At 54.8% G+C, this 17,299-nt stretch overlaps 5 protein-coding genes across 5 annotated transcripts; 3 read left to right on the top strand and 2 right to left on the bottom strand.

The window, feature by feature from the left end:
* Positions 1 to 2,580: 2,580 nt before the first annotated feature.
* BDP81DRAFT_318930 (family 92 glycosyl hydrolase) lies at positions 2,581 to 5,377 on the top strand (the record flags this gene model as incomplete). Its single annotated transcript, XM_060584399.1, has 6 exons — positions 2,581 to 2,782; positions 2,835 to 2,867; positions 2,925 to 3,029; positions 3,084 to 3,094; positions 3,154 to 4,270; positions 4,323 to 5,377. 6 exons carry the CDS (start codon positions 2,581 to 2,583, stop codon positions 5,375 to 5,377), a joined length of 2,523 nt encoding a protein of 840 aa, XP_060445606.1.
* Positions 5,378 to 6,351: 974 nt separating this feature from the next.
* Positions 6,352 to 8,529, top strand: BDP81DRAFT_318716 (electron transfer flavoprotein-ubiquinone oxidoreductase; the record flags this gene model as incomplete). The annotated part of the gene is made up of 3 exons (XM_060584377.1): positions 6,352 to 6,688; positions 6,777 to 8,349; positions 8,430 to 8,529. The coding sequence occupies 3 exons, from the start codon at positions 6,352 to 6,354 to the stop codon at positions 8,527 to 8,529; spliced, it is 2,010 nt and encodes a 669-aa protein (XP_060445605.1).
* Positions 8,530 to 9,427: 898 nt separating this feature from the next.
* BDP81DRAFT_426434 (uncharacterized protein) lies at positions 9,428 to 10,659 on the bottom strand. The gene has a single exon (XM_060590293.1). It carries the CDS (start codon positions 10,305 to 10,307, stop codon positions 9,696 to 9,698), a length of 612 nt encoding a protein of 203 aa, XP_060445604.1. The 5' UTR covers positions 10,308 to 10,659; the 3' UTR covers positions 9,428 to 9,695.
* Positions 10,660 to 13,928: 3,269 nt separating this feature from the next.
* On the top strand, positions 13,929 to 14,864 carry BDP81DRAFT_449108 (transcription factor; the record flags this gene model as incomplete). The annotated part of the gene is made up of 4 exons (XM_060592367.1): positions 13,929 to 14,179; positions 14,239 to 14,326; positions 14,383 to 14,797; positions 14,848 to 14,864. The coding sequence occupies 4 exons, from the start codon at positions 13,929 to 13,931 to the stop codon at positions 14,862 to 14,864; spliced, it is 771 nt and encodes a 256-aa protein (XP_060445603.1).
* A 929-nt stretch (positions 14,865 to 15,793) lies between these two features.
* Positions 15,794 to 17,275, bottom strand: BDP81DRAFT_449107 (FAD dependent oxidoreductase; the record flags this gene model as incomplete). Its single annotated transcript, XM_060592366.1, has 1 exon — positions 15,794 to 17,275. The coding sequence occupies one exon, from the start codon at positions 17,273 to 17,275 to the stop codon at positions 15,794 to 15,796; it is 1,482 nt and encodes a 493-aa protein (XP_060445602.1).
* Between the last annotated feature and the right edge of the window lie 24 nt (positions 17,276 to 17,299).

Here is a 17,299-nt window from a genome sequence, read left to right as displayed (position 1 = left end):
GATGATGACTCTGGAAGATATTTCCAACGAGATTGCGGTCACGACCGCAGGACGTCGCGATGCGTGGCCCTCGGCGGACAGGGCATCATTATAAAAGAGCCGAGGAGGGGTTGGTCAAGTGCCTGTCCAGGACCTCATGTTCCTCTGATCCCAGGATGAACTACAGTTCGCGTGACCTTGGATGATGAGCGGGGGAAGTGACCAAGATGCGGGGGAGGAAACGTTGTATATGAAGACTAATAAGAGAACGTTGTCGTATTGCAGGAGGAAATGATGTCGTTTTGCTTGTTAGTGTGCCCACCGCAAGCCGCCAGTACGTCAAAGTGGGGGACGAGAGTGAAGGTAGACCAGGAAGAAGAAGATATACCCGGCTAGGTTGAAGGAAACCAAAGCACAAGTCGGTGGAAGAAGTCCGCGGGCTCCTACGACGTTTTGGCATCGGGCAGCCCAGACTGTCTACGAAGATCAGGCCACGCCTTGTGTTTTAAATGCGCCGGTGAGCTTCAAGAGGTAGCGGGAATAGATAGGTACGGCCCGTATGAACTGGCTCTCAAACGCTGATGGGACCCTGACGCTTCTTGACAGACAAGGGTTGTCCCCGACTCAAGCTCAGAATAGCCGGTGGGAGAGGCAAGTTATGAATTGAGGGCAGTTGGAGCCAGGATGGCAGGACGGAGGAGCAGGGTTCTCCGCCTTCATGCAGCTGCTGGATCTCCAGCTAAGAGACGGTAACGTTAGCCCAACGGCAGCCACTCGGCGACGTGCATTGTGGTGGTGGTGAGCAGGTATCCTCCGATGAAGCAGACGCATGCATCGAATTGGATGGATGGGTGGAGGAGGTCCACTGCGGTGTCGGACCGGATTGCTCGAACAAAAGTTGCTGCGAAGACGTGTTCCAGAAGCTTTCTGTTGATGTAAGGTATCTTGGGTTGCAGTGTTGAGCTATAATCAGAGTGTGCTTCTGATGGAACTGAGCGCGGAGAGAGAGTCCGCTTGGACTTCCCACTGGAAACCAGAGCCAAGTCGGGATGATCTATGCTCGCTCGGCTTCTGAGGTAAACGCAGGAGATGTGACGAGGCCAGCAAACGAGAGACTTTGCGCGCGATAATGGACCTGGCCGTTACAGGATCTCGGACTACGTCTTTGTGCTTCAGTAGCGTCAGTGTGAGAATCAAGGCATGCAGAAGAATGCGATGATCGAGAGAAAGGGTGGGTTGTGGAAGGGGGGCACGTGGCTCTCTGTCTTGGAGACTGTCAGACTGAGGGTACTCTTTGGAGGTATTTCTGGCGGTGTTTCTGTTAGGAAATGGCTTTGTTGATGGCTGACTCGGCGACTCGGCGACTCGGCACAAATTGCACTAACATTTAACTTTATTTGTGACGACAAGGTTTGTAATTCAAGCACCTCGGAGCTAAAGGTTACTGCAATGCGGCCACCATGACTGATCAGGCTCGCTCTGCAGCTGCTTCCTTAGCCCGTCAGCCCGTCAGACCCGCTTGATTTGGCGTCGCTTCTTCCTGCAGACACGGCATGGTACGCTATTCGGGCCAGATTTCGACACCTCCATGACCTGTACTCCCCTCAGCCCTAACCACACTGGGATTTTGGAACAGAGATTCCGCTGTCCAAATAGGTGCTAAGACTGTATCCCCAGGCAATAGGTATCGCCATCTCGGAAAAGGGCCGGCCATCTGCAGATTATCCATCATGTCAATTGGTGGCCCAGCTACCCGATGGCGTCGATAAGGTTAACCTTTTGGGCTGGTCGCTCCAAAGCGAGACACTTCAGGAGGCAGAGAGACATGGAGTAGTACGGTAGAAGAAATAGAACCCTTGTTTGTCCCCATCCATCCATCCCATCGGGCGGCCTATTTGCCTACCATACTACGATTTGGAGGGCTTCTTAAATAAGGACTGCCTGCCCCCATCTCTCTCAACATGTGTCCTGTTACCCCTTCTGCGGCATGTGCCTTGAAGCTTCGAACACTTAGCCGTTCGAATCTCATCATTATCGTTCGCACTTGCTGCATGAATCCGCTTTGAACCAAAGGGACGGAGCGAAAAGCACGAGCTGCCGAGACTTGCCTGACTTCTGACTTCAGCTGAAGTTGAACTTGTCCACTTGGTCGGTCGTCACTTTCCGAACCGAGTTGCACGCACACCAAGGAATGCCATCCATCCCTACCAAGCTCCAGATAGCTATCCGTACCTACGTCAGGGCCTAAGACACACAGCTATCCCCTAGCCTTCCTCGAGAAACGTCTCCACTTGTGCAGCTCTGGCTTCTTCTTCATCAACTTTCACCTCTCACCACTTTTATCAACAAGTTGCAACTCTGCCGGTGCCGTGTATTCCGGGCAGCCCTGACAGACATACACTGACACATCTTCAGGGGTTTGTTAGCATCACATCCACATGACCGCATAAGCAGATCAACCACTTCGGCGAGCTAGTCATTGTCCGGCCCTGGAGACATTCTAATGGGCAGAGGTTCTGTTCGACTAATTCAATTCTTGATTTGAGGGCATCTGAGTGGCTGCTGGCCATATTTGAGTAGGAGCCTTTGACCTCAACCAAGATGGCCCTCCTCGTCCCAGCCATCGGTCTGTCCCGACCTATCCGACTGGCGGTATTCGCTGCTGTCGTCGTCTGCCTGGTCCTCTGGTGGCCTCTCTCGGGGACCCGCGGTTTCATCAATCTAATCAATACCAAGCCGGATTTCAGAGCCCAGCGAGCCGTTCTGAGATATGTCAACCCACTAATCGGAACTACCAACGGAGGTTAGTGAGGTTGCTTAATGCACTTGATACTATACAGCTGACCAAACCTCAGGCCATGTGTTTCCTGGCGCATCATTACCATATGGTAAGTGATACAACATCTTTGGTTACCACACATACCTTTCTCTGACGTTGCCGTTAGGAATGGCCAAAGCCTGTGCAGACACGGACTCTAGAGCCGAGAATGCGGCTGGCTGGGTATCTGACAACTCCAAAATCACCGGCTTCTCTCATTTACATGACTCTGGTAACTTGTCACAACATCTGTTAATCTTATTCTGGTGCTGACGAATCTGAACAGGAACCGGAGGTGTAGGCATCCACAATTCCATCAGCCCAACTCCACGCTATCTTACTTACAAATAGTACAGTCGCCTTCTCTAGGCAATTTCCCTCTGTTCCCTCATCCGGGATGCCCCGATGATGATTATCTCGCCTGCAACTTTACAACAGAATCACGGAGCCTTTGGCGTGTAAACGACTCCGTTGTGGCCCGTCCGGGCTACTTTTCTGTCAATATTTCCAACAGTGTCGGCGCAGAGATGACCGCTGGGGAGCGCACAACTCTCTTCCGCTTCAACTTCTCACCAAACGATACCGTATCTTACGAAAACGTAGCTAACCTCAACACGGTTGAAGTTGTGAGCAGCCCGTTGATTCTCATTGACCTCACGGACATTGCTCAGAGCAGGTCGAGCGGAGGCATTCAAGTGTACGAGTCTGGCCGTGTCGTTGGCGACGGCACCTTCAGGCCCTCTTTCGGTCAAGGTAGCTACAGGGCCTTCTTCTGCGCCGACTTTCGGGGCGCTCCTATACGAAAATCCGGCGTTTTCGAGGGGGACAACCCGCGCGTGACAGACAAATATCTAGCGGAGTTCACGCGTGGCATTCGCAACCCTACTGGTGCCGCTGGCGCGTGGCTGCAATTTGAGCGTCCCACGAACAACCAGATCCTTGCCAGAGTCGGCCTTTCTTTTATCTCTGTCAACAAAGCTTGCGAGAATGCCGAGAGAGATATCCCCAAATTCGACTTTGACGGTACTGTACGTGCTGCGGAAATGGCTTGGGCTGACAAGCTCTCAGCGGTGGATATCAGCACGGAAGGCGTCAGTGAAGACATGAAGACCGTATTCTGGTCGGGTCTGTATCGGAGTCTGCTGTCACCGCAGAACTACACCGGCGAAAACCCGTTATGGGAGTCGTCCGAACCGTACTTTGACTCATTCTACTGCATCTGGGACTCGTTCCGAGCACAGCATCCACTCCTGACCATCATAGACCCAGAAGCTCAAACACAGATGGTACGAACACTGCTGGATATCTTCAGATTTGTAGGAAAGCTTCCAGACTGCAGAATGTCTTTCTGCAAGGGATTCAGCCAAGGAGGCTCGAACGCGGATATCGTGATCGCAGACGCGTACTTGAAGAATATGACCAACGGGGTTGACTGGAAGACCGCATACGAGGCCGTGGTCTCTGATGCAGAAGGTATGTGATTGGGATTCGCATAGCGAAGCAGCCTCTAACATGAGTTTTGCAGTGGCACCTCAGCACTATGGCGTCGAAGGCCGCGGCAACCTACAAAGCTGGTTTGGTTTGGGATATATCGCACAAGATCACATGGACAAAGTGTCGACCGGCCCACACAGTAGGTCTGTCTCACGGACTGTCGAGTACGCGTACGACGATTTTTGCATCGCCGAGATGGCCCAGGGACTCGGCCACAAGGAAGACTTTGAGAAATACATGCAGCGCAGCGCCAACTGGCAGAATCTCTGGAACCCGGCCCAAGAGGACATCATCCAAGACAAGGACAAAAAGGAGGTCGAGAGGACGAAGTATACGGGGTTCCTGATGCCGAAGTTGATGAATGGCTCGTTTACGTACCAGAACACGCGTATTTGTTCGCCCAATACCGAGCAGCATCTCTGCTACTTCGACACTGCCCAGGCGACATACGAGGGCTCACCATGGCTGTATTCGTTCTTCGCACCGCAGGATATGGCAACCTTGATCAAGCTCATGGGAGGTCGGGATGCGTTTGCCGACAGGCTCGAATACTACCACAGCGGCAACATCGTCTACATGGGCAACGAACAGGCGTTCCTTACAGTGTTCCAGTTCCATTACGCGGGTAGACCCGGCCTCAGCTCCCGCACCACGCGGAGCTACATTCCTTCGCAATTCAACGCCACGATCAACGGCATTCCTGGCAATGATGACTGTGCAATGGGGGCTTTCAGCGCGCTTGCTATGATGGGGTTCTTCCCCGTCGCGGGGCAAGACGTGTACCTCGTCATCCCGCCTTTCTTCCCCGAGGTACGGCTTAAGAGCCGGGGGGCTAAGCCCGCTGTTATCCGAAAGGTCGCAAAAGATGACAAAGAACTTGCCGAGGGTATCTACATTCAGAGCGCCACTCTGGACGGAAAACCATACACGAAAAATTGGATAAACCACGAGTTCTTCTACCACGGCGGTGTACTGGAGCTCACCGTCGGCTCGAAGGAGAGTGACTGGGGCACCAAAGAGGAAGATGTGCCTCCCAGCTATGCAGCGACACCAAAGACAATAGCGCCAACTCGAACCCAAGTTTGATTGTGCTTGAAGGTGTATAAACAAAACAACAGCGTCAATAGCGTCAATAGCGTCATGTACATCATGCCATGACTGTCTCCAGTAATTATATAGAATTGTACAGAGTAATTGCACCCACAAATGCCTCGATTCAACGTATCATTCTCTGTCTGGCAAAAATGAAGGCTACGCCGACGGCAACAGCTCCCCCTGCTGCCGAAACGACATCGGAGGGACCCAGCTCACATTTGAAATTTGGAGGCGGTGATTGGACGGTTGCAGCTCGGTGCCCCAGACGTTAAACTCTTTGCAGCGTCGGACGGTTACTCGACTTGCTTGGAGTCACTCGGCTTCTCCCGGCCATTGCTACGCAGGTACCTTTCAGCTGTAAAAAGAGCATCCAAGAATACCAAAAGTCTACCTGATGTTGAAGCTGCAGATAGCTGCGTTGCAGAAGTACTGACCGAGTCCAAACACCACGACCGGTTTCTCTCGGCTATCACCACCCACAGAAGCCAGGGCCCGAGCTGGTGGGCGGCAGTACAAGCATTTTGACCACCCCTCGCATTACGTATTAGAGACCGGGGGGGGGGGGGGGGGGGGGGGGGGGGAAGAGAAACGAAGCTCGTCAAAGACTTCCCCAGTGTCTATTGAAAAGGATCCGCCGCCGTGTTTTTTTCCATTTCTCCAGGTCCCGCTAGACTTTGAACCGCACCACTGCCAATTGACGAACCACAAGGTGACTTGATAAAGTGGTGCATACGGCACGTAGAGAGAGGAAGAAACACCAATTGCACCCGCGTCACTAGCTTTCTTCGGCTTCCCTTCTCAAAGCGCACGAGGGAACGGAGCGAACCTACGCCCACGCCGACTTGGACGTTCCTTGCGGTAGTCCGATTCACTAGAAAGGGACAAACTCCTACCCCATCTTACGACACGATCAACTACAGCATACACGCACACGCGCGCGCATACAAATCTTTTACATAGCCAAGATGAACACCTCGGCATCACCTCTTGCGAGGAGTCTTCAGCGCAGCACGCGCAACCTCTCAAGGTGTCGATTCCGGACTACACGTCCCGCCCAAGCAGGACTCGCCACCACCGCTACCACCACCACCATCACCACCAGCAGCTCAACAACCACTTCAAGAACGACGACGGGGAGGTTACCTTCTACACGGGCCTCTGCCGGTGTTACGATCTTCAGGCCTCTGGGCGCACGCACTTTCACGACGAGTAGGACACGACGGAGCAATGACGACGACGAATTCGATCCGGCAACGATTGAGCGTGAATCAGATGAGGTCGATGTTGTCATTGTAGGCGGCGGTACGGAACCAGTCTACCCCTTGCACCCTCGTGCAATCTACTTTGTGTCTAAATCCTCAATGAGCTGACAATGCCCTCAACACTCCAGGCCCCGCCGGTCTCAGCGCCGCGATCCGACTCAAGCAGCTCGCCAACGAAGCGGGCAACGAAGACTTCCGCGTCCTCCTCCTCGAAAAGGCCGGCGAGATGGGCGCCCACATCCTCTCGGGCGCCGTCATCCAACCAACGGCCATTGACGAGCTGATCCCGGACTGGCTGTCCGAGGACAACCCGGACCGCTTCGAGTACGCCACGCCCGCCGGCGGCGACCGCATGCGCTTCCTCACAAAGTCCGCCGCCATCCCCCTCCCGACCCCGCCGCAGATGCACAACGACGGCAACTACATCGTCTCGCTGAACCAGTTCACAAAGTGGCTGGGCGACCGCGCCGAGGAGCTCGGCGTCGAGGTGTACCCCGGTTTCGCCGCCTCCGAGGTTCTCTACAACGAGGTCGACGGCAGCGTAAAGGGCGTCGCCACCAACGATCTCGGCATGGGCCGCGACGGGAAGCCCAAGGACGCGTTTGAGCGCGGCATGGAGTTCCACGCGCGCTGCACGCTGTTTGCGGAGGGGTGCCACGGCAGCCTGAGCAAGCAGGTCATTAAGAAATTCGACCTGCGCCGCGACAGCCAGCACCAGACGTACGCGCTGGGTATCAAGGAGGTGTGGGAGGTGCAGCCGGAAAAGTTCCAAAAGGGGTCCATCACGCACTCCATGGGCTACCCGCTATCCAAGGACCTCTACGGCGGCGGCTGGATGTACCATTTCGGAGACAACTTGGTCAGTATCGGCCTCGTCGTCGCGCTCGACTATGAGAACCCGTGGGTCTCGCCCTATGGCGAGTTCCAGAAGATGAAGCACCACCCCATGTACAAGGAGGTCCTCGAGGGCGGGAAATGCCTCACGTACGGCGCGCGCGCGTTGATCGAGGGCGGGTTCCAGTCGATTCCCAAATGCGCGTTCCCCGGCGGCGCGTTGATTGGCGACTCGGCTGGCTTTGTGAACTTGCCCAAGATCAAGGGCACGCACAATGCCATGAAGTCGGGCATGCTCGCCGCCGAGGCCGCCTTCAGCGCTCTCTCTTCCAGTAGTGCGGCAGCAGAGGAGGCAGAGGGAGAGGGAGAGGAAGCCGAGGAGAAGCCGCGCGACACGGTCTTCTTGTACGACTACGAAGACAAACTCCGCAAGTCGTCCATCTGGAAAGAACTCAAAGAAGTGCGCAACTTCCGTCCCTCATTCCACACCCCGCTCGGCTTATACGGCGGCATCGCCTACTCCGGTCTCGAAGCGTACGTCCTGAAGGGCCGCGTGCCCTGGACGCTGAAGCACAAGACGCCAGACCACGCGGCGACAGGTAGCGCAGACAAGTTCCAGAAAATCGAGTATGAGAAGCCTGACGGCAAGATCTCGTTTGATATCCTCACGAGCGTCAGCCGCACGGGCACGAACCACGAGGAGGACCAGCCGGTGCATTTACAAGTCAAGGACTGGGAGAAGCACACGCGGGAGACGTGGCCCAAGTTCAAGGGCGTCGAGAACCGGTTCTGTCCGGCGGGTGTGTATGAGTATGTTGAGGACGATACCAAGGAGCTTGGGGTGCGGTTCCAGATTAACGCGCAAAAGTGAGTTTCCCCCTCTTTCCCCCCTTATTGCCCTGCTACCGCCAAGGGAACGTTTTTGACTGACGGTATTTTATCTACAGCTGCATCCACTGCAAGACGTGCGATATCAAGGCGCCGAACCAGGATATCAACTGGCAGGTTCCGCAGGGCGGCGAGGGACCCAAGTACTACATGTCATGAGATGACTTTTATATATATCCCTTCAGCATCATGGAGTATCTACAGAGAGAGGTCTTGTCTTGTATCCCATCTGATTCGAACTTTCAAGGTTGCTGCCATATCCTTCATCAGATTAGACAAAACAGATGAGATATTTATACGATATTACCCAAGACGAAGGTACGAAAATGGCAAAAAAAAATTTAGATGCAAGGGGTCAAGGATATGGCTTTGAACGCATAGAGGCCCCGAGTTGAATGCCGGTGTCAATGGATTGTGTTACCAGGATAGGGAGCAGTTGCACGGAGTATTCATAGTCAGAATACTCGTCAAAATGAGTAAAAGGCAGAAATTTCATGACAAAGAAAAACCTGGAGGTTTGCCATGTGATTGCGCAGACCATTTACCAATCCCAAGAGGTAACAACAACAGCAACCAACCAGCAGCGCAATTGACTACCTTAATCGGTCCGCATCGGCCAAAGAAAAACGACGCAGCGATACCCTTACTCCTCCAGTGTATGAATGACGACACACGGTTTCCCATCTAGGCTTTGCCCGGCTTGGGAGTGTGTGTGCCAGTGTGTGGCATATCAGACGAATGCCCAACACTTTTCCAGCCAGCATGACGGAGAAGTTCTGGAAGGACAAAGGCCGAAGTCAAGGGGTCCCGACTGTTGCGACGTCGTTCGGCTCGTGATTGACAATGGTATGGATTGAATAAGATCAATCTGAGGGAGAGCGGAAAGGTGGAGGAAGAGGATGGGGCTAATGCTGAATCAAGTCGACACACACACCGCGAATGAGTCCCTGCAGGAATAGCATTATCCTCGTGCCAAAGTCGCGACTGCACGGAGTGGCTCCCGATCGGAGGTAGACCTCGACTCAGGCGGGATGCGGAATGGGGGGGGGGGGGGGGGGGGGGGACGACATCGGAGACAACCAAGGGTGCGATGCGACTTGCGAGACACTTGCGGTTCCTGGACTCCATGCGTTAGGCGAGGCTGGAACGGGAGCCTACAACACTACGAAAGTATGGGACACATTGCAGGATGTGAAGAATGCGGGCTCAGGCCGTCTCAGTGGCGTGCAGCTTCGAGTTGGACAAGCGTACTTTGATCTCGTCGGATCGCGTTGGTTGCGTGCCAGCTCATCGAGTCGTGTAGCTCTTTGGGTTTGTTTGGTTTCTTAGGGTGGTTGGGAACTCAAGGTAGTTGCTGCCGCTGCCCAAAGCGAGAACTGGCAGTGCGATGGGCAGCCAAACCTTGGGCGTCGCGATGGAGGCAGAAATAGGATCGACACAGCGTGACAGAGTCTCAAGAGAGTGTGGTGCCAAGTGTAAGCGAGAGTGAGCCACCTCCATGTTCCAACGAGGCTGTCGGACTTTTGGGAGTTTAATGTTGAAGTTGCATGAGTCGCAGTGCAGATGGAGCTTTGGCAGGGCCCGCAAGGCCGAGATGCGGCCTTAAAACCGTATAGAAAAGCAAGCACCTGGCAAGCAGCAAGCAGCAGCTGCAAGCACGAGGTTCGGGTGTGAAAAAAGGAAAAAAATTGGCCTGAGGTTTTAGTGCAATGGGGCTCGCACATGCATGAGTCGCGAGGGCAAAGCCGAAGACGTGGACGAAGTACCTCGACTTTGGGATGGATCCAGAGGTACTTCTGAGTGCACGGACCACTACCACAGTCTCGCCAGAGACCTGGTACCCGATACCTTGTTGTAAGATTGCAATAAAATTCGCATCTGTAATATTGCTGCAAGCGCCCTTTCTCTGCATCCATGGCGAAGCAACGCCCAGCCATGCTTGGGCTAGATCGAAGTCAAGCGGACGAAGAAGGGCGAGCTGAGCTCAAGAGGTGTCGTGTGTATGAGCGAACTTACACGATATGTAAATGTGTTTGGGGAAAGGCGAGCCGCAAAAGGGCCTTGGTGGATGTCGACAGAGTTTTTCATCGGGCGAAAGTTCGGGTTCCAGAGAGAGAGAGAGAGAGGTTCCCCAGTGATGGGCCGCGGCGTGGCAAGGCTCGCGTACCCAGTACTTTACGCGCCAGTCTTGTTGCGGGGGCCTAGGGGGAGAAAGAAGTGGGAGGCGAGCGACAAACACGCACCATTGTTCAGACTGGCAGACCCAGCCCTTTTTCTCAATGCTTTTTTCCCCCTCTTGCCCCCCCCCCCTTGCCATGGCTGGCACTGGCCGATTGGAGCCGGTCTGAAGTCAATGACTCACACGTCGCAAGCCGTCTGTTTGCTGCCACGGCCCATAAATTTCTGCCAACAGACCGCGAATGCCCGAAAGCAGTGCAGACGCCATGAAAAATAGGTGCCGTTTTCGCGTTCCTGCCCGTGGTCATGACGGTCCCTTTTTGTTCCTTGTTGTTCGGTCCCCGCGTTTGTGTCGTGTCCTCGCGTCCGGGCGACATGCCGACAACGTGGTCTGGTGACCCTTCTGACAGGTTTGACGGCGAGGCCGTTCGCTCATGTTGCTGGTTCTTGCCGCTGCCGCCGCTTTGCACTGACAGAGCTCGTGTCGGAGGTGATCGTCAGTGAGGCCATCAAAGTAGGGGGCAGGCTCAGCGTTTCAGAGCGCTAGCGTGTGGTTGGAGACTGAGGTGAGAGGGTTGGAAGAGGGAAAGAAAACTCTTGGGTTGCTGGGACGAGAGGATGAAAAAAATCATAAAAAGGGGGGGAGGGAGGGGGGGCAGGTCAGAAAGGGGTGAGGATGGAAGGGGGGGCCCCAGTCGGTGTCAATCCAGACCAACACCCCCCAGTGGTTGGACTCCTGAACTCATGGAGTCGTGGGTGTGCTGCAGCTGCCAAAGAGACTGACGCGGCGCTGAGGAGCCTGTTGGAGCCTGCCTGGCTTGCTTGCTAGGCTTGCCTGGACGGATAGGATAGATATCCGTACGGACTATCGACAGACGGGACTGGCAGGCCGCAGACTGGGAAGAAGGAGAAAGAAGCGAGCGGAATGGCGGAATGGGTCGGCAGGTCGTGGGTTACGGGTAGCGTTTGTGGTAGCGGTACCCGTACGAGGTAGCGCCGCCAGTGGGATTTTGCATTTGGTTGGCGTCCAGATGGTCTTGACACGGCCCACGGCCTATTACCCGGCTGGATTTTGGCGGGTTTTGGGCTGGAGCTGTCGCGGGACGCAGTGCGGTATCCGTAGTCCGTACTGCGGTATGAGCAAACGAAGACGCGCCATTCGTTCCGATTCATCTGTTTGAGCGCAGGGCTGGAGCGAATGAAATCGTCGTCATTCTCCTGTCAGATGTGGTTGGTTTAGCCGTGATGTCAGTCTTATTGCTGCTGCTGCTGAGAGCTGACCCGTCGCGTCGTAAGGCCGTGGCAAGAGGTGATGGAGAGTGTTGCATTCTGACAAGTGTGTGAAAGCCGCGTCCGTGGTAGGGAAGCGGTAGGTCAAGGTCGCAGTTTGTCCACAGGTCCGAAATGAAAGCGAGGAAGAGAAGAGCTTGCGATCGGAGTGGATGATCAAGCCGGGTTGCGTTGACGGAAGAACGAGGGAGGACCGACTGAAAAAAGTGTGGCCATCAGGGATGGGCCAGGAAGGTAGGCGAGTCGAGTCACAGCTGGCAGGGGGCAACGATAAAAAAAAAAAAAAAAAGGGAAAATAGATAAAATAGAAGGGCAAGAAAGTAGGCGGGCTCCGGGGCAACAGAGAAAAAAAAGAGGATGGCAGATGATGATGACATAGGATCCATCAGGGAGGGAATCTCAGCCTCTGGTGGTGAAGGGAACCTGGCAGTAATCCGAGAACGGGCCAGTGGCAGGTTGGCAGCTGTAAGAAGGGCGCGTCAGAGGCAAGTGAGAGAGGCAAAGCAACGCAAGGAGAGGAAGAAAAAGGGTAAGAAAAGAAGGGTAAGCACTGGCCAGAATGCATTGTCGCAAAAAAAGAGACTTGGAGGGGGAGAAAATCAATGGATTTCACATTGCAAAGTAGAGAGACCTTGGACGCGGTGCTGCGATACTTCAGGGGCTGGGGTGGTCACAGCAGGGGTACATGGGGACAGGAAGGAGATAAAATGAAGATTTTCTGGTGTTTTGATTGGGCGCAAGCCCTTAGCGCGGCCGCTAAGCACAAGCAATGTCAAGCAGGACCAACCGCCACGGCGCACTGGCTGCCTGGGGCCCCTGGGTTGTGTGGCAGGGGGGTGTCGTTGGGGCGACTGCTCAGGTAGGCCATGGCCAAAATTATAAAGAGGCAGGCCTCCCTCCAACCCGCTTGTTTCGAAATTCTTGCGCGGAAGCTCCGACCGACGGCCTTGCGTAGTCATCCACTCACGTTCGGCCTTTCTAATTTTCCTTCTCCACCCCCACTCAATCCATCCCCAAACCTCCAATCACGATTTGAGATACGATTTCGCATCGTCCCTGTCATCATCGTCATCGCAACATCACCAGACCGATAGACACATCTGCTGTCATCAACCTACACACACACACTACTTCCTCGCGATCCTTCTGGACAACAAGCTCGCTGTTGCGACTCTGTTTCCAAACATCGGAAGTCTACCTACCCTCCCTATTAACCAGCCGACGAACCTGTCAATCCTCAGAAACCCCAAGTGGAATATCTTCTTAACTGAAAGAGTCCCCCGGATCTCGTACTCTGAGACGAGAAAAGAACTGGAATACGTTCCTTTCGAGACATCCCTTCGTCAAACTTCCCGCGCGAACCCCTTCCGACGACACACCAGGTCGAGAACGAGTCCGTTGCACTCTGTAGACATAGCACGCACCGTCGCCGAATAGAGACACCGTGCTTTGAACCGTGACGAGGTATCCAGAGACGTCGAGTTGATTGCTGGTATCTGGGTCATTCGCGACATCACCGAAGCGACGCCTACGAAACCCACGACCTTCTCGTCGACCTACCTCACTTGATCCATTTGCATCCCGTTCCCGCCGCTGTCACAAGCTTGGCACTGATCGCAAAAAAGTCGCATCGCAAGATACACGCGCATTCCTACCTACCTACTGTCCAGTAGGCACTGTAGGGGAGACATTTATTTGTTCATCTCCAACAACTGGTATGGCCCTCCTTCCTCTTCCTTCCTCTTCTGTCGTGGGCGGCGTACCTTCCCCCATATGCCTGCCTACCCATCTCCTTCGTGCCTTCCTACCTACCACAAATGTGTGGAGTGGCTGGCGCTCGTGATTGGCCCCTCAACCTTCCACGTATAAATATTACTACATCTTTCACCTCACCAACACTCCCCATTAGCACAATATCGACACGCATGACCCACTACACATTGTTACATTATCACTTCACCGTCGCAGACTTGGAGTATCGCTTCATATTCTATCATTACTACAATCGCGTTTGATACAAGAGACTAATTCGCGAGGCGTCAGATCTGCTCATCTCTCCGGTCTCGGGTCATCATCCATCAACCGCAATCATGGAGGCGATTCAAACCCATCCCACGAGCGCAGCGCAGGCCAAGGCCTTCACCGCGCCTGGTTCCCTCTCGTTCCCCGGCGGCGCTCACGAGCTTCCTCCCCAGGCGAACGGTGATAAGGCTGCCGTCAACGGACAGATTCCTGTGCCCAACGGTCAGCAACCTGCAAACGGTACCGGGGTGACACCCGCGACACCTGCTGCGACGCCGGCCGCGACACAGGGTGGAAGTGGCTTGACTCCTACGTTGCAGTATGTATATCATGAGTGATCTTTTTTCTGCTCAATGAGGCTTATCTCGCCTACTCAAGGAACATCGTTGCCACGGTAAACTTGGATTGCCGCCTGGACCTCAAGACGATTGCCCTGCACGCGAGAAACGCAGAGTACAACCCCAAGGTGAGACCTGACGACTCGTGACTTAAGTCAACCTGTCGCTAACGATGAACTACTAGCGCTTCGCTGCCGTCATCATGCGTATCCGTGAGCCCAAGACCACCGCCCTGATCTTCGCTTCTGGCAAGATGGTCGTCACCGGTGCCAAGTCTGAGGATGACTCGAAGCTTGCGTCCCGCAAGTACGCTCGTATCATCCAGAAGCTCGGATTCAACGCCAAGTTCACGGACTTCAAGATTCAGAACATTGTCGGCTCTTGTGATATCAAGTTTCCCATCCGCTTGGAGGGTCTTGCCTCGCGCCATCACAACTTCAGTTCTTACGAACCCGAGCTGTTCCCTGGTCTCATCTACCGCATGATCAAGCCCAAGATTGTGCTTCTTATCTTCGTCAGCGGCAAAATCGTCCTCACCGGTGCCAAGGTGCGAGAGGAGATTTACCAGGCCTTCGAGATGATCTATCCCGTGCTTCAGGGTAAGTACCTATCCGGTCATTTCAGTCTTCACTTACTAACTCTTCGCCAGATTTCCGCAAGGTCTAAAAAGACTCTTGAACACAAGGACAGATCATCGACCCAATCGATGTACTACTACCACACAAAAAATTACCGACTTTGTACGACTAGACAACCCTTTTTTCACGATACCACGAACTTTTTCGCACACAACCCAAAAAAATTCGAGCGTCCGTCATCTGGCAACATGGCCATGACACAAGTCACCGACGCCCGTTCTGCTTACTTGATTTATTTCCGCTGCATTGCATTGGCGTTGGTACAGGAGGTAACCTAGGCCGGAAGTTTCCGGTCAGGTGGTTGATTGAAACGAAAAGAACAAGATTTCTCATTCCGCGGCACTACATAGACTGCTCGTGGCACCGTCGACGGCAGATGCGCAGGTCGACCTCGCCGTTCTTTAATGGACTCGACTTAGATGCATTGGGGTCTCAGACCGGATGGGGGATGAATAACGACGGAGTTGAAGTTGCCCCCTGGACAGTAGGTCGGGAGGGACTGCAGGTGGATGTGGGAAACCGGTTTTGCAATGAACGTTGCCAGTCTTTAGGTGACAAGACCGATCACTCTAGTCTTACTTTGCGTTTAGTCTGCAAGTTTGATTCGAGTTGACAAGACGGCATTCATTATTTTTAGTACAAAGTCAACACCCGGTTTCATGAAACTCCATGACCCCTCAGTGATAATGATCTGTGACCTAGCAACTGTTACGCTCAAGTTGTTATCCGGTTATTACGTATTACAATAATCTCCTGAAGACACTTGCCCATCTCTTACTTCACTGATCTCACAATTGTCTCGACATTTGCATCGTTATTCGCGGCTCTCGATAAATACTTGATGACTATACATTTTCAACAGCTCTATCTCTACGGTTGCTGCATGGTATCTACATTCAGCATGTACCTACGTCAATATGATCTTGACACCGAATGCGCAGAGAATATGTCGCACGTCTACAACTTAGCTTGCTCCTGCTTCAGCAAGAGACCAGGGATACCGCCTCGGCTCCCGTCCTCCGTCATGATATGCTCGTACAGATCCGTCACATCCGCCTTGCTCTTGACCTCCCTCCACCGCCACTTTTCGGTAAATCCCTCGTCGCCGCGGCCCTCGAGCACGTTTACGATTTCGCGACCGAGGACTGGCAAGAACTTGAAGCCGTGGCCGCTGCCGCCGGTGGCGACAAAGAGGTTGCGCGCCGAAGGGTGGTGGCAGACGAGGAAGTCGCCTGTTTGGGTGTCGGTGTACCAGCACAGGCGGGTCTGGACAAAGGGGCGGTCGTGGATGGCGGGGATGGGGACGATGGTGCGGACGGCTTTGCGGAGGGCGGCGACGCCTTCGGCGGGGAATTTGAGGTTGGGGTCGGTGAGGTGGGTTGCGGGGAGGGAGACTGTTGAGGTTGTCGAGGACGGGGTTTGGGGCGATGGGTGGGGGATGGCGGTTGGGTTGAGGTAGCCGAAGGCGTGGCGGGCGACTTTGAGTTGTAGGCCTGAGGGGGGGATCATGAAGAGGCCGGTGCTGAAGTTGAGGGTGACGGGCATCTTGCGGAGGACCTCGAGCTCGGTTGGGGTGATGTCGATGTAGCCTACGGCCTGGCCCGTGGCGATGGCCTGGCCGGAGAGGTCTACGAGAGCGCCGGTCCAGGCGCCGGCTGCGACGACGACGAGGTCGGCGGAGAGGACGGAGCCGTCTTGGAGGGTTGCGCCTGTGACGGTCGACTTGTCGGGTGTGTAGTTTAGGCGGGTCGCGACGCCCGAGATGAAGGTGACGCGGTTGAGAGCCACGACTTTACGCGCGAGGTAGGACATTGAGGCGCCGGCGTCGGCCCAGCCTGCGAGAGGGTTGATGTAGCCCCATGTACCGGGGGCCTCGGGGGTGCCGAGGTAGTCCTTGATGGCTGTGGGCGTGGGCAGCTCCTTGATGATCTTGTCGCCGTCCTTGCCTGCCAGGGAGACGACGTTGTTGTAGCTTTCGCGGACGTATTCGAGAGACGTCTTCTTGGCATTTTGCTTGGCGTCGGCGTTGGTCTTTGCTGCTGAGGCGGAGGAGGAGGAGGAGGAGGAAAAGTACGAGGTCGAGGCCGTGGCGATGGGGTCGGCGACGAGGCAGAGGCCGGATTGGCTGTAGCGGCCCTCTGCGCCGAGGTCAGAAGGGTGGGAGGTCTTGCGCCATTCGGTCTGAGCCTCTGCGGCGAGGGTCGCGTAGGCCGGGTCGGCGTAGTCTGCGCGGATGATGCGTGAGGAGTCGACGGAGGCGGCGTCCTCGCTGGGGCCGGGGATCGGAGAGCGGTCGAGGACTGTGATCTTTGTTGAGGCGTAGCGGGGGCGCTGGGCGAGCTCGTAGGCTGTGGTCAGGCCAAAGACGCCGGAGCCGATGATGAGAATGGAAGAGGGTGCTGGCTCTGTCGCCGCTGCCGCCGCCGGGTCGGAGGGCATCTTGTGACTCGTCTGGTGTTGGTG

The sequence above is a fragment of the Colletotrichum phormii genome, assembly GCF_030913505.1.
Source record: "Colletotrichum phormii strain CBS 102054 chromosome Unknown BDP81scaffold_9, whole genome shotgun sequence".
NCBI lineage: Eukaryota > Fungi > Ascomycota > Sordariomycetes > Glomerellales > Glomerellaceae > Colletotrichum > Colletotrichum phormii.
This window is presented reverse-complemented; position numbering and strand designations above follow the sequence as displayed.

Coding starts and splice junctions, on each gene's coding strand:
- BDP81DRAFT_426434 (XM_060590293.1), bottom strand. CDS start 10,307: ATGGCTGGGCGTTGCTTCGCCATGGATGCAGAGAAAGGGCGCTTGCAG.